The sequence below is a fragment of the Pyrus communis genome, chromosome 15, assembly GCF_041283825.1.
Source record: "Pyrus communis isolate YQ-2024b chromosome 15, ASM4128382v1, whole genome shotgun sequence".
NCBI lineage: Eukaryota > Viridiplantae > Streptophyta > Magnoliopsida > Rosales > Rosaceae > Pyrus > Pyrus communis.
In genome coordinates, this window is record NC_142579.1 from 443,200 (window position 1) to 468,518 (window position 25,319).

At 33.2% G+C, this 25,319-nt stretch overlaps 1 protein-coding gene across 1 annotated transcript; it reads left to right on the forward strand.

The window, feature by feature from the left end:
- The first annotated feature begins 17,092 nt into the window (after nucleotides 1-17,092).
- LOC137747149 (beta-glucosidase 13-like) lies at nucleotides 17,093-21,329 on the forward strand. The gene is made up of 13 exons (XM_068487182.2): nucleotides 17,093-17,290; nucleotides 17,395-17,464; nucleotides 17,856-17,914; nucleotides 18,780-18,855; nucleotides 18,994-19,071; nucleotides 19,180-19,267; nucleotides 19,365-19,617; nucleotides 19,711-19,826; nucleotides 19,964-20,178; nucleotides 20,277-20,308; nucleotides 20,413-20,515; nucleotides 20,627-20,735; nucleotides 20,819-21,329. Exons 1-13 carry the CDS (start codon nucleotides 17,123-17,125, stop codon nucleotides 21,075-21,077), a joined length of 1,626 nt encoding a protein of 541 aa, XP_068343283.2. The 5' UTR covers nucleotides 17,093-17,122; the 3' UTR covers nucleotides 21,078-21,329.
- Nucleotides 21,330-25,319: the final 3,990 nt, after the last annotated feature.

Below are 25,319 nucleotides of genomic sequence, written 5' to 3' on the forward strand. Positions count from 1 at the left end.
ATTTAAAGGATCAAACTTCACCCGATGGAAGGAAAAAATACGTTTCATGCTTACTGTTTTAAATGTCATATATGTGTTGGACTTGAAATTGCAGCCTATTGGTGAACCAAGTGACAAAGACACAGACAAAATAGTTGCCGATCGAAAGAAACGTGAAGAAGATGAATTGGTATGTAGAGGACACATCTTGGGCACATTATCCGATTGCTTATATGACCTGTACGCACACATTCAATCTCCGAAGGAAATTTGGGAAGCACTTGAACACAAGTACACAACGGAGAAAAAAGGTACCGATAAATTTTTAATGTTCAAATATTATGAGTTTACTATGTTTGATAATAAACTCATCCTATACCAAGTTTATGAATTATTGGTCTTGGTCTCAAAGCTTCGTGAACTTAAAATAGTTATTCCAAACATGGAACGTATTGGTCTTGGCAAAATTACCCCAAACATGGAATATTATAGAAAGAAACTTCTACACATGGTAGAAGATATTAGTTTGGAGGATTTGCAAAAGGGTATTCAAATTGAAGAAGAAACTTGAAATCGTGATAAGAATTTTGCAAATCAAGATTTCTCCAAAGTTCACATTATCGAAGGAAACAAATGCAAAAAGAAATTCAAGGTCAAAATTGACAAAGGGAAGTTTAAGAAAACCAATTCCAACAACAATCAAAAGAATGCAAATGGTGTCTGCTACCATTGTGGAAAGAAAAGCCATTACATTCGTGATTGTAGACACAGAAAAGGGAGGAATATGCCAATATGACCAATAGCGTAAATATGGTGGAAAACTCTGGAATTGATAACATTGTTGCAATGGTATCATTGATGCATATTAGCGTGATTACAAAACTAAATATGGCAGCGGCAATAAAATCCTCTGATTGGTGGCTCGACTTAGGAGCTACTATACATGTGTGCAATGATAAGGCACAATTCATGACATATGAAACATCAATGAACAATCAAAAGGTTTTAATGGGGAATCATAATTCTGCCAAAGTTCTAGGAAAAGAAACCATTGAACTTCAATTTACTTCTGGAAAGAAATTGACGTTACTTAATGTACTGCATGTTCCAGAAATTAGAAAGAATTTTGTGTCTGCAAATTTATTCTGTAAGAACGGTATAAAGACTGTTATAAAGTCCGACAAGTTAATAATGTCGAAAAATGGAATGTTTGTTGGGAAGGGGTACTCTTGTGATGGGATGTTCAAACTAAGTATTAATAATAAAGTGAATTCTTCTGGTTATATTGTTGAATCTTCCTCTCATTTATGACATTTACGTTTAATACATATAAATTTTAGATCTTTAAAATACATGCGCACATTTGGTTTAATTGCTTGCAATAATGATTATAATGATAAACGTGAAATATGCATCCAAGCAAAAATGACTAAGAAACCTTTTCCAATTGTTGAAAGAAATACAAATTTATTAGACTTAATACATTCTGACATATGTGAATTTAATGGTGTTTTAACAACAGGAGGAAAAATATATTTTATCAAATTTATAGATGATTGTTCTAAATTCACTTATGTTTAAATTTATAGATGATTGTTCTAAATTCACTTATGTTTATTTATTGTCTAATAAAGATGAAGCCTTTGAGTGTTTTAAGCGCTATAAAGCTGAAGTTGAAAACCAAAAAAGAAGGAAAATTAAATGCCTTCATAGTGATAGAGGTGGTGAATATTTTTCACATGAATTTGATAATTTTTGTGAAGAGCATGGTGTTATACATCAAATAACTGCACCTTATACACCACAACAAAATGGTTTGGCAGAAAGAAAAAAATAGAACACTCACTGAAATGATTAATTCTATGATGATTAATGCTAATACTCCAAAATATTTATGGGGTGAAACATTGTTTACTGCATGTCATATACACAATAGAATTACATCTACGAAGACACATGTGTCACCATATGAAATTTGGAAAGGAAGAAAACCAAATTTGTCTTTATAACATATATGACCTTTGGGTAATAGGTGTTTTGTATCAGATATATCCATTGGACATACTGCTGCAATGTGTTGTATCCCATGGTGAAAAGACATACTCAAATCAAAGGATGTGTCGAATGGGTGTAATCCTTATATATATTAGTGATATTAGTAGAAAATGATTCATTCAGAAATTTGTATACACAATTTCTTTGCTCTCTTTTCTCTCTCCATCACATTTATACAATTTTTTTCTAGTTATTTATAAGGGAATACAATTCGGTTTTGCTAATCGAATATTTCATACTTTGTTGTATCCTGAAAGTGACTTGCCAAGAACCCTTTAGCAAACTCATTCGAGTGAGGACAAATAACACTTTAAGGAAACGATTCAAGTCGTACCTCAAAGTCATCATTCGGATTATTCTCCATAATTATAAATTTATTCTAACAACAACGTGATTTTTTTTTTCAATTAATGGTTGTTTACAAATTTGTCACTTGAGGTGGAAAGAAAAAAAAAAGTTGTGTGTTTTCGTACACATAACGCTAGAGTGCAATGAAACATAACATAGGTGAGGAAATCATTCATCATATAAGAAAGAACTTCGTACAGAAGCAGGACCATCCAAATAAGATTTCAAGCAAAGAGAATGGTGATACACGAAATACATAGTTGTTCTATATAGGAATGATGGATATGTATTCGTCCATAAAAAAGAAATGAAAAATAGGAGAAAAGTACCAACCAACATAACATAAGGGAGCTAATGTATTTACCCTCTATTCTTTATTTGTCTCTCTTCTTTATGTTGCATTTATGTTGCCATCTTTACTGCATCATACAATCTTAGTTTCTTGTTGAGAAAAAACGGAGGCATATATATCATCTTATCCTTACAATACTACAAAATACAGTTCACTACATATTTGATTCTCTTTGAACACTTTATTTTACCAAAATCTGCTAAAGATGAGTTGATTAAAACTATAATTTGTTCTATTTTTGTAGACATGTATGTTGAGTTGGTTAGATTGGGGATTCCAGTTATTGGCTGGAATTTGAATGTAGAATTGTTGGATAAGATCTAAGTCTTAATGATAAATGTATCACACATATGTTTTTAATGATAATAAGGATCATGAGGCTCCCCTAATGTAGTGAGGAAAGCGATAAAGATAAACTAAGTTTATGAGGATACATATAGAATAAATATTCATAGATAAGATACCTTAATAATGTTCACATTCTTATGTAAAAAAAAAACAAAATCCATTGAAATAAAAATTTACAAAAGGGATAGCAAACAAATTATTGATGAGGGACTGAATGTAGATGAGACCTCACATTTAACTCTTGAAGATAAATGCTATCAACGTGGGTGTCCAGAAAAGGAAGAGAGCAGTTTCATTTCCTATAAAAACGAAGAAACAGAGCCTTAACAAACAAACGCAAGAATCTCAAAGGAAATTGGTAAGAAATAATCCCAATTGAGAAATTAATCAGAAACCATAGATGAAAGTTCAGAAACTCAACAATGATTCCGAACAGAACCTTGAGTACCTGCATTGTTTTTTAACCAATTCAACCGAATCTTGAAACGAAAGAAAGAAAGCAAAGAACCCAGTTGAAGAAAAGCCATAGAAAATCATGTGGTAACCTATTGAGCCTCTTATTATAATATTAAGATGATAAACATGCTATAATTTGTGTTATATTAAGATGATAAACATGCTATAATTTGTCTGAATCAAAAATACTTTTCAATCCTTTTTTGATTGAGAGGATTTAAAAATCTCCATGTTCTAAAATTTTAGAATCTCTAATCACTGAAGAATTACAGTATATAGTGAATAAATTTGAAGTTAAACTTCAAATTTGTATATATAAAACTTTAAGAAGAACAATCGCAACTCACATGGCCGTGGGCATTTCTAGATTGATGCCAATAGATTGTGTTGAAGGATTATTTTGGAAGATGACATGTTCATTTAAGCAACATCATTAGCATGCAATTAACAAATTAAAGGCGGAATCATGCTAGCATGCACTTAAAAACAAAACATTACCCATGAATGTTCAAAGCCTAGTAAAATGGTGAACCAATAATCAACTCAAAACAAAGTGAGTTGAAATATATACCTTTGTAGATTCCTCCTTGTATTTAAACAAAGGCTAATCACCCAAAGAGAGGGCCTTCATTCCTTGCATCTTAGATCTATGGATTTGGATGGATGAAAAAGGTTTCTCCAAAGTTCCCAAAATTGAGAACCTCTAATGATTCATCACCAAGGCATAATGAAGAAGAAATGAGTGACCTTGGAGGAGTTTGATTGCTAGATGATCCCTCCAAGGTGGCCGAAATTTTAGAGAGAAAGGAGAGCTTGTGTTCTCATCCTTTCCCCAAAAACAACCCTTAATGAATTTTAGGCTATAAAGTCCTTTATATAGTCCCTTCAAATAAGTGACCTAATGGACCAAAAGCCCTATTCTTCTAACATCGCCGGCCTATAGGGTTTATTGGGCTTTCAAGCCCTTTGTTTATTCAAGTTGTCATACAACTTGAGTTAATGGGCTTGACATTCAAATCTCATTGGGCCATGTGGCCCAAAACTAACCCGAGGTCTTTAACGAACTTATTCGTTTGATTAATTAACATATTAATTAATCCTAGCCTTAGATAAATAATTAAACCATTTAATTATTCTTACTCATCTCCGTTGTTTCTTCAAACTCTACCTTACTCGGTGAACGATCCATTAGGTTCCTTTTAGCGAGGCAGTGGGCGATTAAAACTCTTTCTAATCGATTGTGAATTGAAACTTACTTTCAATTCTCCCGTTAGTGATAATACACTTTTAGGGCTTCCACAAACCATGGTTGACGCCTAGCAGCATGTCATGGTTACCCAAGCTAATCAGAAGAGGTGGAGAACCTATTCAGTTTTAGGATTACAAATGCAATACGGTCTTTCTCTAATACAATACTCTTGACCACATTGTTTGGTTTGATAGTTTATTCATGTCTACTATCCAATGTGAGTCTTGTGCTTATATGATTACCTTGAATGTGATTTGGAACACATTCCTAAATCTCATTCATACTTTGGCCAAAGATTCTTAATCATATCATAGAGTATTCTCCCTCAAACAGTTTGAAGGTTAGAGATCCCTTGTTGCGCATTCACTTGCCTCCATGGCTAAGTGGCTTAACCCCAACGATGCCGTGGACACCCTCCTGATGGAGTGACTTTGACATAATCAAAGATTAAGGACCTAACCACAAGACAACTGTGATGCCTCAGGTCAAAAGACTAATTTGCATTATCCCAACCATGAGTTCTCATGTGACATGAATATGAGAACTCTTCGTTGATCGTGTTCAGTGAACTCATTCTCTATTGAGCACCTACGTACTTGTCTTGATGTCACACACACCAATGACTCGAGACTAGTCACTCTCCCTGAGAGAAGACATAGCACGTACTGATCTTAATGGACTGTCAATGCCCAATTGACAATCATATGATCAGGAACATTTAGGATGTGTCAACAAAAGAATGGTCTCATGAATCTAACTTCTTTAGATCGCATTCTTTTAATCACATATTCCTTGGACTTATCGTTTAAGCATATAAAATTTATATGAGACGGCTCAAACAATAATCTTTGCCCTTTACATTTAAACTACATTAGTTTAACTTTGTGAAATGTCCGTAAAGTATCATCATATGATTGGTTTTAGGGCACATTTCCAACAATCTCCCACTTGCACTAGAGCCAATCAGCTTGGTTATCGGTGATGATACCTCTTCTGTAATTCATTTCATAAATGGCTGAGTAGTAGGCCTAAACAAGATGGATATCTATATGTTATCCATAGAAGCAACCTTGAGAATAACGACGTCACCATTATTCATGATTCCCAATCATGTGGTTCAGTCTCTCATTTGAGTTCGGACCTTGATGAGACCTTGATTCCCTGGCTTGAGCTATCGCCCCATTAGTGTCATACACTTTCTGGTTGGAACCGAATAAAGAGTTCATAAATGAACTTTCCCATCCAAACAACATTGTTGTAAACTTCTATATGGCAATATATTTTGCATTCATAATGGAACACACTAAAGTCATTACTTTAATGTTTCCATCCAAATATCCTTTTAGTCATAATAAAGAGATATATGTTTATCTCTTCATTCATAATGAAGAAATATCCAATGATGGATTAGATTCATAATCTAATACATTTACGCTTCCATTACGTTACTCTAATTCTTTCTCAATTATTGAGTAATATATTCTTTAGTATTTCTCAAATACTTAAGGACTCACTTGACAGTTGCCATGGTTCTGATCCTGGGCTTGCACTGATATTGTCTTGTACCTTTCTAGGTACATCTTATATCAATGTTTTTCATACAATATGAAATACATAAATCACCTTTCTTCTTATGCATAAAGGATTCTATTTACGCATTATTTCTTTGGGAGTCAAAGGGTACATTCCCTTTGAGAAGAACAACTTCCTAGTCTCACTAGAATTGTCATTCTAATTGAAGTTTATCATCAAATGAGAAACTTCCTAGCATCTCTTGTCTATTTTAGGGATTGATATAATCCAATTATATCTTGAAATATATCATTATAGATTTCCATTCCATTATATAGACTATATCTCCCATATACATTCTATCGTTATAGAATAACTTTAACGAAGAAGTACTCTTTTCATTTCCAAAAAATTAATATATCATATATATATATATATATATTTAAATTTAGGAATACGATTAACTCCCACTAATCTTTTGTAAACCTAGTAAACAAAAGATTCATTTACATCTTTATGAGAAATCAAACAATTGATCTTTTCTCATAAGACGCTTATAGCTCCCACTAGCTTGCTAAGATCCATGATGGATGGATCTCTACAACTAACCTGTCTTGTGATTTATAGTTTTAGACATATATTATCAAGACTATCTTAATAATGGTTTCGGAAACCCATATTATGTCCAAACATTAAATTACTATTTAGTTGTAGCTAGCAATCTTCGAATTAATTGAAACCAAGACTACGTCAAAGATGGTTTCTTCAAAGTCAACCATTCTCTTTGAGTGTAGTCACCTTAAGCTACCAATTAGCTGTGAAGGTTTCATTATTTCGGGTCAAATGATACTTTACCATTTCCTTGAGTATATATCGTATATACACTCAATGTAGTCATAAGGATTTTCATTCTTATTTCTTTCGAATTAAGAGGTGCAACTCTATGACATAGTCATACAGTTCAAACCATTCAACTGAGACGGTTTATAAATCCTTCTGGACTACCTTGGAGCTTGTGGTATAGGAACTAGGTTGTCTTAGAAGTATATATCATATATATATGGGTAATTGATAATGTCCAACGAACTAAATCTTATTCATGTTCATTCTTCTCCTAATGGAGAAATTCATTATCTTACGATGCTACTTTCCTTGATATTTTTCAAGGAAATTAATCTAAAATGTTACTTTTTCCTTGGATCAAATCTAAGGAGGTAAATACTTTAGACGTCTTACTCATCTACTTACATTTCTTGAATTCTTTGAAACCTTTTGCAAAGTATTCGGACTTGTGTTTATTCAAAATAAACTATAGTCCAACCGAGAGTGATCTTCGGTGAATGTCATACAACATGAGTAGTATTATGTTGTGGACAAGTGCCACTAACATCTAAGTGAATTAACCTCAACAACTTTGTGATTCTTTCTTCTTTCCAAAAGAATAAAGATTCGAACATTTCGCCTCTATACAATTTTAACAAGAAGGTATTGGATCCGGATCTAACGATCCAAAGCATCCATCTATGACCAACTCGTAACTTATGTTTTAGAGGTATCACAACTCAGTTGGGATTAGTCACTACCTTGCAACCTTTTGGGTTTTAAGCATCATCGTATTCTAAACAGTTAAACTACCACATCATCTCTACTATAGAGACAACCAATTAAATTACAATAATCTAATTATTGATTAATAAAGAACAATGTTTTGTCAAACAAAACATTTATCCATCTCTACTATAGTGACGGATTTAAGTTCCTTAAAATTGGAATGTAAAGACAATCTTTAGTATTTTCCAATTTCTTTGGTAGTTCATATGAGGAAGTAAGTACAATCCGCTTTCGCAGAGATCTATATTTTATTCACTTTCCGAATGTGAAGTATTTTCTCTTCTCTCATTAATCTTCTACTTTTTATTAGCACACTTTTACAACAATTGTAAAACATAGTTACTAATACGGAATCAAGCATTCAAGTAGAAGAACCAACTGTTTTGAACTATTTCAAGAACATATTACAACACCTTCGAAAGGTGTGTTCTTGACACTTGCAAGACATTTCTTGCAAATACCCCTTCCAATGTCCATCCTTTCATAAAGAAAGTTTGTTCCCTTGGAGTTATTTTGCCTTCTTCATTTGACTTCTCCTTTGACTACAATAGTCATGGTCCCTAAATTCCCACTATCTCTCTTGAAACTTATTTCAATTGTGTTATACACATCAAACAATTTGGAGAGTGTGTGGTTATTATTCACTATATAGTTTACAATAAACTTAGTGAACCATTAGGATAGGGACACAAAGGTGAAGTCCTTGCCTAATTTCCGTCTCGTTAAGTGGTTTAACACTTCAACACTCAATGATTCAAAATCATCATAAGTCCATGTTGATGGACTATTTTTGTCAACCAACCATTATGTTCTAAACATAATTACAAACTTTCAAGAGTTGTTCAAGGCAACTCTCATTTCTTCATACAACAATTTGTAAGTGAAGAATCATGGCACATAAAGCGTCCATGCCCTTGTGCTTACTTCAAAAGTTCTTTGTTTATGTAACAAAGAAACAAGCACTAAAGTTTGTGTTGATTAAGGGTTGTTCAAAGCAACTCTTATTTCTTCATACAACAATTTGTATTTGAAGAATTATGACATTAAAAGTGTTGTCCTTCTCATGTTAGACTTATCTAACATATTCTTCCAATGATACATTATCAATAGGAAGATTGTGAGGATGAGACTACTTAGTTACATCTACAAGCCATTAAAGACAATCTATGGGATTGTAGAACTAAGTCCGGAAATTAAAGCATTCGGCTTTTCTTTGTCAAGTTTTGGATAGCGTTTGCAAATATATTGGTAAACAAATACATAACGAATATAAATTGATTGATTTTAAGCCATTTGATTCGGGTCTTTAAATCAAATAGCACCACCCACTATTTTTGGCAAATTCCATATCCCTCATCGGAATTCGAGAGTTTTGTTGAACTCTTAGCGGGGCATGGGAGACTCACCATTACCAAGCCCACCTCACGATGATACGATATCGGTTAGGAAAAATAATGATGAGAGAATAACACTTTACTCATTTACAACTCTTGTAATTACCCATGTAGTTTGGCCTCTAGAGAATGTGGCCTCACGATGATACGATATAGGCACCATTGCACTTAGTTAAGTTATTCCCACCATGCTTAGTTCATGAAGGGGTTCAAGAATAGCCTCACAATGATATGATATCGGCCATCCTCGTTGCCTACACTTACCTCATCATATGTTTATGGACTCCTCCTGAGTGTAAGCATGCACTTTGTACTCCCCCATGATAGGGTGAAGCCGGTGTACAAGTCACAAACGATTGGAGCCCACCACGGTGAAAGGCCTACGAAGAGATATTCAAAGCATCTCTCGCTTATCAACTTAATAATGGTTTGTTGAGGGTTTTAGGTCTCATCACATATATATATATATATATATATTCATTTTAATCATAATTAAAACAATTTTGGTCCTATTACAACTATTGGTCCATATGATTGATTTAGTTGTATATAATACTCCCACTAAGCTTTAAAACGTTTTTTAAAGCAAGAGTATATGATACTACTAACATAGGTTTGCATTCATTGATGGACTATATAGTTGCCTTAGGGCCTTAGGATGACTATGAACCTTTGATTAGATCCAACACGAGCCTTGTGTTGAATCTCGGACTAGGGATGGAGATTGATTTTAGTTACGCGTTTAATCACATTAAGGCGTGTTGTCTTAGGGCGTTGGACCTAACTACTTCATTTCATGTATATCAAATAAAGCAAGAAAGAAGTACTTCAAAGTAAATATGAGCTTATGCTCTTTACAACAATTGAATATAACTAATTACTTTAAAGTAAAGAATAGCTTATGCCCTTTTACAACATTTGATCAAATCAAATTACAACCAAAATCTAATCTACTCATTCCCATGGTTCAAACAAATTTGAAACGGCCATTCACATAGCTCAATTATCGTAGGCTAAGGTTCATAATCACCCTTTAATTAATTAACACTTTAACTAATTAAATTGAATGCAACAATTATCATTTGGTTTTTGGATCCATAGAATTGATTTAAATGGAACTAAATATAATGAAAATCAAATTCTCATTAAAGAGACAAAACAATTTTTGTTCTCATTTTGTTTTGGGCCAAAAACAATGACCACAACAATTTGGGTCACTTTGTTAAAACAAAAACTTTTGGGGTCCAAATGCAAATACACAAAAGTATCAAAACTTTATATAATTGCACAAAAGTCCCTCCAACACCTTTTACCAAAGGTGGCCGGCCATAGTGTTGAAAAATTGAAAAAATCTAAAGTTTTGTAAGTGGTTTTTGGTAGGTGAGACAAAGGTGACTTTGATGGTTTGTAAGAAAATGTTTTTTTTATAAAACTTTAAAATTTTTTTAGTCACATCTTACTAATAACTATCACCCACCATTTGAAAAACAAAACTTTATGAAAAACATAAAACTTTTGAATCAAAACTTCAAAACTTTTTGTTCTTGGTAAGAACTTCAAGAAATATGAAGAACATACATGAAAACTCATAATAGCTCCATGGATGTTTTCTTTCACCAAAAACTCAAATTTTCACAACTCAAAAGAGGGTTAATATCCTAGGGTACTTAGGGGTTCCAAAAAGCACTTTAAAACCATTTTAACAAGACTAACAAGAACCCAAAAAATCACCCTTTGGATTTGGCCGAAAATCCCAAAACACTTGGCACCAACTTTTAGTTCCATTATTCATGCTTTAATGAAATACATCTACAACATTTGAGATGCTAAATTTTCAAGCAAAATTTATATTCAAAGCAAGAACAAAGCTTGTAACATTTACAACACTTAAATCACAAAATATGAAAAATCACAAAACCCAAAAGGATCCACCATAAACTAGGCCTAGGCTCTGATACCACTTGAAGGATTATTTTGGAAGATGACATGTTCATTTAAGCAACATCATTAGCATGCAATTAACAAATTAAAGGCGGAATCATGCTAGCATGCACTTAAAAACAAAACATTACCCATGAATGTTCAAAGCCTAGTAAAATGGTGAACCAATAATCAACTCAAAACAAAGTGAGTTGAAATATATACCTTTGTAGATTCCTCTTTGTATTTAAACAAAGGCTAATCACCCAAAGAGAGGGCCTTCATTCCTTGCATCTTAGATCTATGGATTTGGATGGATGAAAAAGGTTTCTCCAAAGTTCCCAAAATTGAGAACCTCTAATGATTCATCACCAAGGCATAATGAAGAAGAAATGAGTGACCTTGGAGGAGTTTGATTGCTAGATGATCCCTCCAAGGTGGCCGAAATTTTAGAGAGAAAGGAGAGCTTGTGTTCTCATCCTTTCCCCAAAAACAACCCTTAATGAATTTTAGGCTATAAAGTCCTTTATATAGTCCCTTCAAATAAGTGACCTAATGGACCAAAAGCCCTATTCTTCTAACATCGCCGGCCTATAGGGTTTATTGGGCTTTCAAGCCCTTTGTTTATTCAAGTTGTCATACAACTTGAGTTAATGGGCTTGACATTCAAATCCCATTGGGCCATGTGGCCCAAAACTAACCCGAGGTCTTTAACGAACTTATTCGTTTGATTAATTAACATATTAATTAATCCTAGCCTTAGATAAATAATTAAACCATTTAATTATTCTTACTCATCTCCGTTGTTTCTTCAAACTCTACCTTACTCGGTGAACGATCCATTAGGTTCCTTTTAGCGAGGCAGTGGGCGATTAAAACTCTTTCTAATCGATTGTGAATTGAAACTTACTTTCAATTCTCCCGTTAGTGATAATACACTTTTAGGGCTTCCACAAACCATGGTTGACGCCTAGCAGCATGTCATGGTTACCCAAGCTAATCAGAAGAGGTGGAGAACCTATTCAGTTTTAGGATTACAAATGCAATACGGTCTTTCTCTAATACAATACTCTTGACCACATTGTTTGGTTTGATAGTTTATTCATGTCTACTATCCAATGTGAGTCTTGTGCTTATATGATTACCTTGAATGTGATTTGGAACACATTCCTAAATCTCATTCATACTTTGGCCAAAGATTCTTAATCATATCATAGAGTATTCTCCCTCAAACAGTTTGAAGGTTAGAGATCCCTTGTTGCGCATTCACTTGCCTCCATGGCTAAGTGGCTTAACCCCAACGATGCCGTGGACACCCTCCTGATGGAGTGACTTTGACATAATCAAAGATTAAGGACCTAACCACAAGACAACTGTGATGCCTCAGGTCAAAAGACTAATTTGCATTATCCCAACCATGAGTTCTAATGTGACATGAATATGAGAACTCTTCGTTGATCGTGTTCAGTGAACTCATTCTCTATTGAGCACCTACGTACTTGTCTTGATGTCACACACACCAATGACTCGAGACTAGTCACTCTCCCTGAGAGAAGACATAGCACGTACTGATCTTAACGGACTGTCAATGCCCAATTGACAATCATATGATCAGGAACATTTAGGATGTGTCAACAAAAGAATGGTCTCATGAATCTAACTTCTTTAGATCGCATTCTTTCAATCACATATTCCTTGGACTTATCGTTTAAGCATATAACATTTATATGAGACGGCTCAAACAATAATCTTTGCCCTTTACATTTAAACTACATTAGTTTAACTTTGTGAAATGTCCGTAAAGTATCATCATATGATTGGTTTTAGGGCACATTTCCAACATGTGTGTTGTGTGGATATTTGAAACCTTAAGAAATCGGAACTGTACTGCTCAATATTCGGGTACGGGCTCAAGTTCAACTGTGGAAATTTTTTTCTCCGATCTAATTTGTCTGAATCAAAATTCCATTTGAAATCAATGCAACAAACAAAATTAATACATAATTCAAAAAGTGGTGTACCTGATTTTGAATAGCCCCTTGCATGCAAAGCACAAAACCCAAAACGGTAAAAACAAAGAACGACATCTGTGACTGTTTTTTTTCAATCCTTTTATGTTTGGAACGAATAGAAACCACACACTAATATGCTGAAAACGAAAATTGATTTCCTTCCGATTATTCATCTCTAAATATTAGTGGGGTATGGGTAGTTACTGTTGAACCTCCCACTAAACTTAGTCCAGATCGTGGGGATCCTACAGAGAAAAGAAAATTGTCAACTGGTTCGTGTTTATTCTTTGTACATCTTTTTCAGCATGTATTTACTTTTTACTTTGATTTTTTTTCTTGAAGTACAATTTTTTTATTCAGTTATTTTTTTTACCAGTTTGTCCTCATTTTTTCCCTTTTTTTGGATTTCAATTGTGAAGAAAACAAAGGGGTTTTCTTGACATTTTTGAATACTTCACCAAATTGGCCTTCTCTTTATATATATATATATATATATATATATATATATATATATATATATATATACATAGATAACATAATATTTATGATAAAACAAAAGAATTTAGCGTGTGTATTTATATGAAAGTGTGTACCATCAAAATTAAAAAAAATATATAATTATAAAATACATTAATATAAACGGTGTGGTGGAAGGTATTTGAATTAATGTAATATTAGGATTCAATGAGAATTTTTTGGGAAAGAGATCCTCTCCGGATCTCTTCCTCCAAATCCCACGGATCAAGTGATTCAGACCCTTGAAATTTGATATAATGGCAAAAAATTATTATAACTTTTAAAAGTTTTTACTAACTTCTATGTTTTTAGCCGTTGGATTAAATTTCAAGAGTCTAGATCACTTGATCCGTGGGTTTTGGAGGAAGAAATCCGAAGAGGATCTCTTTCCATTTTTTTGGGGGAACAACGAACCCAATGGCAGTAACTACTGCCACGTGTAAAGTGTAAACAAAACTCAAAGAAAATCCTTTAAATAGTGTCATGCAGCTAAGTGAAAAAATTAGATTTTAAGACCATCTCTAAAGGAGATGTCAAATCCTAAATGGAAAGCCATGTAATCAAATTTAAAGGCAAGAGTAAACTCCAACCGATATGTCAATCTTATGTGGATTGACATATGAATTTTCATATGTCAAATTTGATATATGAGAGCATCTCCAAAGGAGATGCCCAATTTTAAACATCAAAATGATGTTTGATAACTTATGTGGCAATTTGACATTTTGCTTTGTTCCACCTGATATGTTTAAATAATGAACGCCATTTAATAAAAATGTTATCTTTTTGTAGAGTCCAATGATTAAGGCAACCAATCAAATATTAAAAAAACATAACAACATTTATTATATATTACATTATTCTATTAAAAAAATCATTTAATAAATTTGACATGTGCTGTCAAATTTGATAGCAAAAGGCCTTACCTTCAAATGACTCAGCGCCACATAAGAAATTGAAGGCTCGGTTGGAGAGAGTTTGCTGCCATTTTTTACAGTTGTATGTCTATGTTGCAGTTTTAACATCTACTTTGGTGAAACTCTAAAAAAAGGTGAGGTCAAATAATTTTTAATTATTTTATTATGTGGATTCCATTAATGCACTCATTATAGATTTTGAAAATTTATTTTAATTGATTTCTTTTTAAAATTGGTCTAACAAATATCATTTATAATAAAAAAACATATCGATTGGAAAAAGAGAAAATCTAACATTGCTATGTCAGCCATCAAATCAATATTTGACATTTATCTTTTGACATCTCCACTGGAGATGCTCTAACTTTTTAGTTTTTTCTTCTTCACGAGGGGAGTTTGTAGGCTTTGAACTTTGCAACTAACACCGATAGCAAGGTCTGCAAATATGGCTATCTTATTGTAGTCGAGATTCACATCACATCGAGAGTCGCCTAGGCTTCGCCTTGGACCGCCTAGACCATCCATGCAGCCACCTAAGCTCCACCTATTTCCCTTGCCGATTTTTCATCCAATTTGAACCTAATCGTGACGGCTGAGGTCGCTTTTTAGAACACTGATCGAACCTAAGTAAGAATTAACAAAAAAAATTTGTTGGGTGATACTCATCTTGCTTTTTTTTTCTTTTTTTTTTTTTGAACAAACAATATTATTTATATTAAGGGGATGACGGAGTGGCCTAAATCTTCAATGAACTAGTAATAATGTAGTTTAAATTTAATTTTAATAAAAATCGAACCTAAGACGTCTTACAAATAAATACCACTAAGAGAAACTCACCTAACTTGATTACCATTAAATTAGCTTGAATTTCGAAATCGGCATTTAACGGTAACTGTGAGCAAAGATGGATTCTAATTTTTTTTTTTTTTGGCATGGTTTGATATTAGAGAGAATTTTTTTGCAACGTGGCGTGATTCGCATGAAAGACGGTTGCTCCTCAGCTATCAGAACTTGAGAGAGAGAGAAGGAGAGACGAAAGTGCGCGGGCGTCAGCCATGGCAGTAGCTGCAATGAGCTAGTGCAGGCCTTCCCCATTTCTTGGTAAATACCCTCCTCATTTTCACTTGCTAAATCACAACTGGAGGAACTATTCTTTCTGTCTCGCAATTTCGATTTTGTTTTAGGGTTTTTGTATACAATCATCATATGATTGGCCTGTTTTGGATTAATGTTCTGAATTAGTGTGAGGTGATCATTAATGTATTATATTGAATTAATGTACTTACATGTCAATATCGAAATGTATGTACCGAAATATATTATATTGAATTAATATACTTAAATGTCAATACTGAAATGTATTATATTAAATTAATTTACTTATATATTTGTATCGAAGAATATACCCAGATACATCAAAAAAAAATTAATGTACCAAAATGAAGAACATACAAATTGTATCAGAAAATTAATGTACCTAAAGAATATACAAATTGTAAAGGAATATATTTATATAAAAAAACTAGTTTACCTAAATGTAGACATCAAAACATATTAAGTTGAATAAAATGAAAATTAAATTTAAACCTAATTAATACATTAAGAATAGGAAGAAAAAGAGAAATAAAACATCAAAATATAATTAATAAATGAGATAATTAAATGTATCACGTACGGCAATTGGATTTTGATCTTACACAGATTATAGTCTAGTACTCAACTTTTTTAAGGATTAAAATAAAGTTTTCTATTGTGTAAATCCTGATAAACTCTTATGGGATTTTACCATATCTTTTAGATAGTTATCTGATTGTATTAGATAAGAAATTTACTTTCCCTACTACTATAAATAAAGGCATAATGAAATGAGAAATCGCACCTCGAATACACTCAATTCTCTCTATGCTTGCCGCCCTCTCTCTCAATCTCTCTATAATTCTCCATTTAAATAGGGCCTACAACAGAATTTCCTCATCACACTATATCTATATGGGTTATTTTTGTTTTTATTTTCAAACACTAATAGAAGAAGGGCAATTTAGGTATTATGAAAGCTTCACTCTTTTTGCCTTTTATCCATTTTATCCTGTTTTATCCAATGTTAAAATGTTTTTAATCGTTAATATGTTACGTTTTCCCAATAGTTTGTTAACTATATCCGTTGTTTTTATTTGATTCTCGGTGGAAGTTTGAACATCGTCAACAGTAGAACAATCTTTCCGTACGCATTGACCGCTTCTTACTGGAGCCGAATTTATATACGGATTAAACATGGAATGGAGGGTGATAAACACATTCCTAAAACTGGTATCATTACATACATAGATACTTATGTCTAAATTTAGTCTGTCAGTCTGATCACCATTCTTTTCCCCTAGAAAATTATCTGTAGATATAAAGGGCTAATAGCCAACCCTAGAATTCAAATTTAAAAAAAAAAAAATCACCATCAAATGATTAAGTTAGGTTTCATCCTCCTCATTGTTCTTGGCTATGCAGTCGCAACTGCCAAGCCAAAGCCAAAGCATAAAGATTATGCTTCAAGTGACGTTCATCACGTCTTCAACCGGAGCAGTTTTCCCCCTGGTTTCATATTCGGATCTGCCGGAGCGGCTTTTCAGGTACGTAACTCATCACCTATATATGTACATATTTTCTTTCAAGGTTAATTAATTCTCATTAGAATGATGGGTTTAATTTGTTGTGTGTTTGGGAATTTTATTAGTTTGAAGGTGCTGCAAAAGAAGGGGGTAGAGGACCATGTGTTTGGGATACATTCACTCACAAATATCCAGGTATCTTAATTATTTTACTTTTCGCACCCCTCTTCTTCCGTACAACTTTAACGTAGCAAAAATAAACGACAGAACTTGCATTAATTTCTACCAAATAGCTAGTTAATGTAAAATTTTAGGTGAATTTTTTTTTTAAATCAACTTTTTTTAATGTGACTCCAAACTTCAGGAATGTATTTAGCAATTAGGTTTTTTTTTTTTTTTAATGTTTTACTAAACAAATTAGATTTATCCGCTCAAAATCAAAAGGTTGCTAATAAGAACTAAAACATGGATGACAAATCAACTTCAGATGAGTGGGAAAATAAGATAGGTGAGTGACTATAGCAGCAGTGCTCCCAATTAGTTTATAAGATACTTACATTTTTTATGGATAAATAAAATAATTCAGATAAGATAACGGACCGCAGCAATGGAGATGTGGCTGCTGATTCATATCATCGATATAAGGTATATCTAAGTCACACTTCTTTTTACCTTTAATTCGTTTTAAAGAATGTAGCATTGAAGATTATTAATTTATAAGAAGGAAAAATTAGGTTCCCATCTCTATTTTTCCTACTCCATTGATTAAAACCTTATTACTTTTCAATTTTTTATCAACGTTCTTAGATTTTAATAAACATTATTAATTATTTCAATGATAAAATATTTTTTTTTATTTCTAAATATATTCATTTAGTATTAGAAATGTTACATTTGTTATATTTATATCTATGACTAAATTTTTTTATCATATATTTTTATTTTTAGTTTGTACCCATTTTTAATTTGCAATTTTTTTTTTTAAAAATTTGTACCAATTTTCTTTTCAGTTTTAATTTGTACCCATATATTAATTCCTTTTTGTACCCATATTTTTTAAACTCTTATTTGTATTTGTACCCATATTTTTTAATTTATTTGTACTCAATTTTAATTTTGCTAAATGTACCCATGCTAATTATATGTATTTATTTTATGTTTTAAAATATATTAATAGTTATTTTTTTTTAAATATGTTAATAATTATGTGGGTACATTATTATTTTTTGCTATAATTTTTGTGAAGAACAATATTACTCTAAAATTGATTTTTAAGTATTTATTATAATTAAAAATTATTTGAATTTGTTTAAATTTCATAATTTGTGGGACATTAAATGCATAAATGCATGAGTTAAATCTCTTAAATGAGGCTAAGGACCTCGATCAAAATATTTAAACAAATAAGATTTCAGTCTAACAATTAGATTGATTAGGGACCGGAACCAAAATAACCCTTATAAGAATTTGAGTAAAAGAAAAATAACAAGGTTCTTTTGAAATGTTACAGGAAGATGTTGGGATTCTCAAGGATATGGGTTGGGATTTTTACAGATTTTCCATCTCATGGTCTCGGTTGTTACCTAGTAAGACAATCAATATGGGATATTAAAAATCTCTATTTGACTATTGTTTTAAAATTATATACTATAAATATGATGATTATTACGCTTTTAATAATGCAATTACATTGTTTTTCTTTCTCCCCAAAACTTTTTGATCAGATGGTAAGCTAAGTGGGGGAGTGAACAAGGAAGGACTAAAATATTACCAAAACCTCCTCAATGAGCTTCAAGCCAATGGTTATCCCCATGACTCCTTTGCGACTAATTTTACACAAAAAGAAAAAGATAATACTAATTACTGTTCATTTTTCATTTCTGTAATGTATTAATTTTTAAATATTGCAGGTATAAAACCCTTTGTGACACTCTTTCATTGGGATTTTCCCCAGGCTTTGGAGGATGAGTATCTTGGCTTCTTAAGCCCTACCAGTGTGTAAGTGAAATAATAACTTCCTGATCAGCACTTATAAACTCGTGAAATGCTTAATTTAGAGTTCAAAATTTAATTAAACATTTTATTTCATATATAGGAGTCATTTTGTGGACTTCGCAGAACTTTGCTTTAAAGAATTTGGTGACAAAGTTAAGCACTGGATCACGTTAAATGAGCCTCAAACTTATAGCGTCCAAGGTTATTCAGTCGGAGCATTTGCTCCAGGCCGATGCTCTAACCATACAAAATGCAAAGAGGGTGGAAACTCGGCAACGGAGCCATATTTGGCCGCGCATCACCAACTTATAGCTCATGCAGCCGCTGTAAAAGTGTATAGAGAAAAGTACCAGGTAAGTTTTAAATATATATACATATATGTACACACACACAAGTACATATTACATATAATCAAATATTAATATTGAATATGCATGCATGCACAGGCTTCACAAAAGGGCGTGATCGGAATAACAGTTAACTCAGGTTGGTCTGTTCCATTTTCTAATTCAACGGAAGATAAAGCAGCTGCAATTAGAGCACTTGATTTTTCATATGGATGGTACATACGCTCTTCTAAATAATTAGATCACTAAACCAATTAAACTATTAGACCACTTGATTTACAATTCACTTTCTTTTTTTCTTTTTTCTTTTTAAACTTGCTTAATATATATTTGAAAATTTCGATAATTATAGGTATATGAATCCAGTGACAAAGGGTCGATATCCAAAGATTATGCAAACCCTAATTGGAAGTCGATTGCCCAAGTTCACCAAAGAGCAATCCAATATGCTAAAGGGTTCGTGTGATTTTATTGGGTTGAATTACTACTCATCGTCTTATGCAAAAGATGTTCCTGTTAAGGCTGCACAGCCAAGCCAGTCAACTGACGCTAAGGTCGAATCATTAAGTGAGTAAATTTAGTCAAAATTTTTAGCGTCCGATATATAATGTTTTTAATTAAAGCACCACTAACAAGACTTTGAAAAATGAATATTATTGTGGCAGACAACCGCAATGGAGTCCCCATTGGTCCAATGGTACGTCTCCTATATATACAACAAGTGCATTACATATTAAACTTTTAAACCCTCTTACCTCATATTATGTTGTAGCTCACACAACTTTACATGCTTGGTTTCAGGCTGCTTCAGATTGGCTTTATATTTATCCACGAGGACTTCTAGATCTATTAACTTACACAAAGAAAAAGTATAAAAATCCTGTTATTTACATCACAGAAAATGGTAATTAATGTCAAATCATATATACATACGTACACGTATTGCCATTTATATTTCCGCATGAAACTAAATAAACATCACAATTATTTTTTTTATTTTTTTATTTTTTTGCAGGAGTTGACGAGGCAAATGATCCCAAATTATCACTCGAGGAAGCTCTCCTCGACAATCAAAGAATTAAATATTACGATGAGCATCTTTATTATGTTCAAGAAGCCATTAGGTAAGTGATTTAACAAAAGAAAAGATTTGATTTGTTCTCATTTCTTGGACGAACATGATTGTATCTAACATTTGATTGAGCAGGAAGGGCGTTAATGTGAAAGGGTTCTTTGCGTGGGCTTTGCTTGACAACTTTGAATGGGCTAACGGTTACACTGTCAGATTTGGTATCATATATGTGGATTTTAAAAACGGACAAAAAAGACATTACAAACTCTCAGCTCGTTGGTGGAAGAATCTTCTTAAAGGTAATTCCCACTCGGGTTCTAAACATAATTCCTCAAAGGGCAGCATCAAAAACTCGGGTTCAAAACCTAAATCCTCAAAGGGCGACATCCTTTAATTGCTATGTGGATAATGAGTTTCATATATATTGTCATTCTTATAATAATGAATAAGTTTTTTACACGGGGAAAAGAAGCTCCCTTGATTGTAAATAGTAAATACGGAGGATGCCTCACTCAAATTAGTGATTAGGGATATGATAATTAGTTGATTAGGATTTATTATTATTATTATTATTTTATTTACGAGTAATTAAGGTTTAATATCTTCTACTCTACTCATGTAATAATACAATCTCTCCATTCTCCTAGTTTCTTTCTTCATCTCAACCTTTTTTTTTCTTGTGTCTATTTTCATAATACGTTATTAGCACATTGTTTTTTCTTTAAAATTTTATTTTAATATTTGTCGACGATTACGTATAAACAACAACTTGTGCAAGGCACTCTTCCTGATGATATGAAGAGGAAAAGGTGTTGTCTAGTTATTGAATAGAATAAAATGGCATGTTATTGTGTAAATATAATGGGCAAGAACTTGCACAAGTCGTTGCCCATTGTACTTTAAGTAAATATATATAACACACACATACTAGTTTTTTTTGTTTTTTTGAACAAATGATATTATCTACACTAAGGGGAGGGGGTTGGCTTAGCTCACAATGGGCTAGTCATAATGTGGTTCAAATTTATCTTTGGCGAGAATCGAACCTAAAAACTCTTGTTTACAAGCGAAGAGAATACCACTGGACCGTAGTACTAAGTGACATATACTAGTTATAGATATAAAGGAAAATTAATGAAAAATATTTGAAAACTTTGAATGTTAACCAAAAGCTATAATAACTTTATTTAATGGTTAGGACATATCCAACACTAAACCAGTTCAATTAAAATGGCCCAAACATTGAGTTTACGATTTTGCCCTTGACGGCAAGTCTTTGTCTGTTGAATATCTGTTCATTTATGGATCTCTCTGCCATTCTGTCTCTCCCTTTACTCCTGACATTCGAAACATTTCATTTTTCTTTCTAATCTCGCAACGCAACTCCATCGCTGTCATTATGCAAAACCCACATACCGTAGTCATTTATAGCAAGATGTGTGCCAATTCCACTCTCGAGGTGCTATTTCTTTCTTTTGTTCGGCAACTCTGTGAAAAGAAAAACCAAGCACCATGCACCACCGCATTTACAGCAAGCTGTGCGCCAATTCCACTCTCTACGTGTTCTTTCTTTCTCGTGTTCTGCAACTTTGTTTGTATTTCTGGGTTTATGACTTTTTGCGATTAGCTTCCGTGTTTATGTTTATGTATTTTCCCTAAAAATCTGGCGGCGAAATATCTTTGAGTGGACCGCTTCTAAAATGCATGTTTTAATAGTAGCAATGCACATATGAAAAAACATGATTTAATGATTACGTTTTATGAGATATTATGCTTACTTAGAATATTTCAGAATACCATATTTTCTATTGAACCCATGTTCTTGTAGGGTGTATAATGGATGACAATATACTATTTAGAACATGCTTTTACACACTTCTTTATAGTACAGATGATGGATGACTTTATACTATGAAGATGATTTTGAGATATATGTACCTATGTTTGGAAAGATTATGTTCAATTTTTTGTGCGTATCTAGTGATCACTATTCCGCCTAGGGCGAGGTTCTAGTGTTGGCTGCGGGCCAGGAGAAATAATCCCTGGCTTCGGGTCGAAGGACATGGAGCTGGCAATGGGCCAGGAGAAAATAATCTCTGGTTTCAGGTCGACAGACATGGTGCTGGCATTGGGCTAGGAGATATTATATTTGGATACCACTATTTAGCACACTATATACGAGATATGCTTTATGAGATTTTTTATGGCATACTAGCGTTTTCAGAGAAACCTATTTCATATTATGCTATTAGTTTTCATAAAACTCTGGGGGTTAATATGTAGATAACTGTTTTAGTGTGTGTGTGTGTATATATATATCAACTTGGTCCACTCATGTTTGTTTTGCGCCCCTTTAGGACTTAGAATCGAGGCATATCATTCTTTTATTCATTCAATTTTATATTATTTCTTTTTGTGTTCTAGTTAGTTGTATGCTCTGAACACGTTTCTCAATTGCATATTAATCATAATTAAATTAATAAGTCCTATTTAATTCTTGTTCTCATGCATTCTAAATGGTTTGCGTCACCTTCGGGTGTCGGCTAGCATGTACCTACCTTGGTGTTCGGCGAATATCGGGATCGGGGCGTGTCAGTGGAACAGTGACCTGCATCAATATTTTGAGACATTTGATGATCTGCAGGTCGCTGTTGAGAAGGGTTGCCCGAAGGAGTTTAAGGACCGAGAAGATAATTAGGTGTGGCTTTGCAGTCATTTTCAAAAGCCTAGCTATGCGGTACATTTTTTTTATATTTCATTTAAATTAGTACTAATATGTCTGTTTTTTATATAACAGAAAAAGGCGAAAGCCAACAAAAGCATTCAGGAGAAGAAGACTCTTCTTCACCATTCCGGTTTGAGGCCCTTCTCATATAGATGGAGGCACAACGGCAGGTAATTATAAAGTTTTTCATATTCAATTTTTAATATGTCAATAATATTTTTTTTTCGTACTAACAAGTTTCGTATCTTGTTCTATTCAAGGGGTTCAAAATTCCCGGAGATCGATGTCTTCAGCGATGTTTATGTTCGACCCGGGGATGAGTTGGCCGAGTCACTTCATGTAAGTATTCTTCAATTGTAATTACTATCTTACGCATTCAAGTACCATGGTTATCATTTGAATTTTATTATTAATATTTTCATGTTATATTACACAGGCGATGATGGTGGAGAAGAGCCTGCCTCCTAACTTCCTCCCGAGACTTCGCTCGAGTCTGTGGATCCCCCAGAGGATGCAGGTTTCAGATCCTTACAGAGACCTTGGATCAGACTCTCAGGCGGAGGCCGGGGACGTATTGTAGGGAGATGGGGAATGCCCTGCAGCAAGAACCTAGAGCGTATTCATCATCGCAGTCAAGGAGTCAAACGACAGCTTTAACAGCAGAGGTGGCCGACCTTAGGACTTAGCTCGCCTCGTATAAGAGTCAAATATCACAGATTGTACAGGCCCTCAGTTAGTCCGGCATTCGTCTCCCGGATCTTCGTTCGCTGTCGACATCCGAGCCCCTCCAACCCGAACATGCCCACAACTCTGCCCTTTTGACCTCTGAGCCCTTCCCCAACCTCGAGACCTTCCAACCACCTTCGAATGACGACCCCGTAGATTACGCCACATTATTTTCTTAATTTTTTTACTCTCTTACTTTTTAAACATTTTCCTTGTACATACATTTATATTTATTTAAATAAATTATTTTTCTCTTCATTACATTTTTTAATTGCAATTTAATTTTATTACAAAATTAAAAAACCAGAACAAAAAATTAAATTAAAAAACAAAATTTATTTTTGCGCGACGAAAACCTTCGTCTTGCAAAATTCTAGTGACTAACAAGGTTTCTTTGCGCAAAGTTTCGAGAGACGAATATTAGTCGTCCCATGTTTATATCCTGGTATTTTATGCGATAAAGACTAAACTGTTGCCCCGCGTTTTTGCACCAATGCTATTGTTTGTCGGGCAAAGTCTTTCTTCACGTAGACGTTTGTGCAATGGAACGACACTTTATACGACCAACTTTTGTTTGTCGCGTAAATAGTTAAACGTAGTAGTGTAGATTGGGTTGAAATCCCCGATAATGTTTTTATCGAGGTTGATTGTATGCACCTTATCCTCAATTGTACGTATTCTATTACCTTATCAATGAATATCATACTGTTTTCGAAAAAAAAAAATTGAAAAACCACTAGATCACTAGCAAATATAGAAGGAAGTGCATATATCACGTTTCATGTATAATTTGGAAGATTTTTCTTCTTCTTTTTTTTATATTGAAATTGAATACTACAATATTTATCTACAGGGTTTTAGGATTTTTGATATATTATCTAAGAATTAAAAGGCATATTAAATATTTAATCTTAAAATTTCAAAAGTTAGGCATCTGAATCAAAACAAGACAAAAAAAGAAACAGACATGTCACCAGCAAAATCAAACACTTCCATTTATCCTGTTCTATTCAATATTACAATGTTTTGAATCGTTAATTTGTTAGGTTTACCTAACAGTTCGTTAACCATATGTGATGTTTCTAGGTTGAACATGGTCAAAAGTAAAACAAATCTTTCCGTATGCAACGGAATGACCGCTCTTATTGGAGTCAAATTAAAACAAATCCTAAAACTGGCATCATT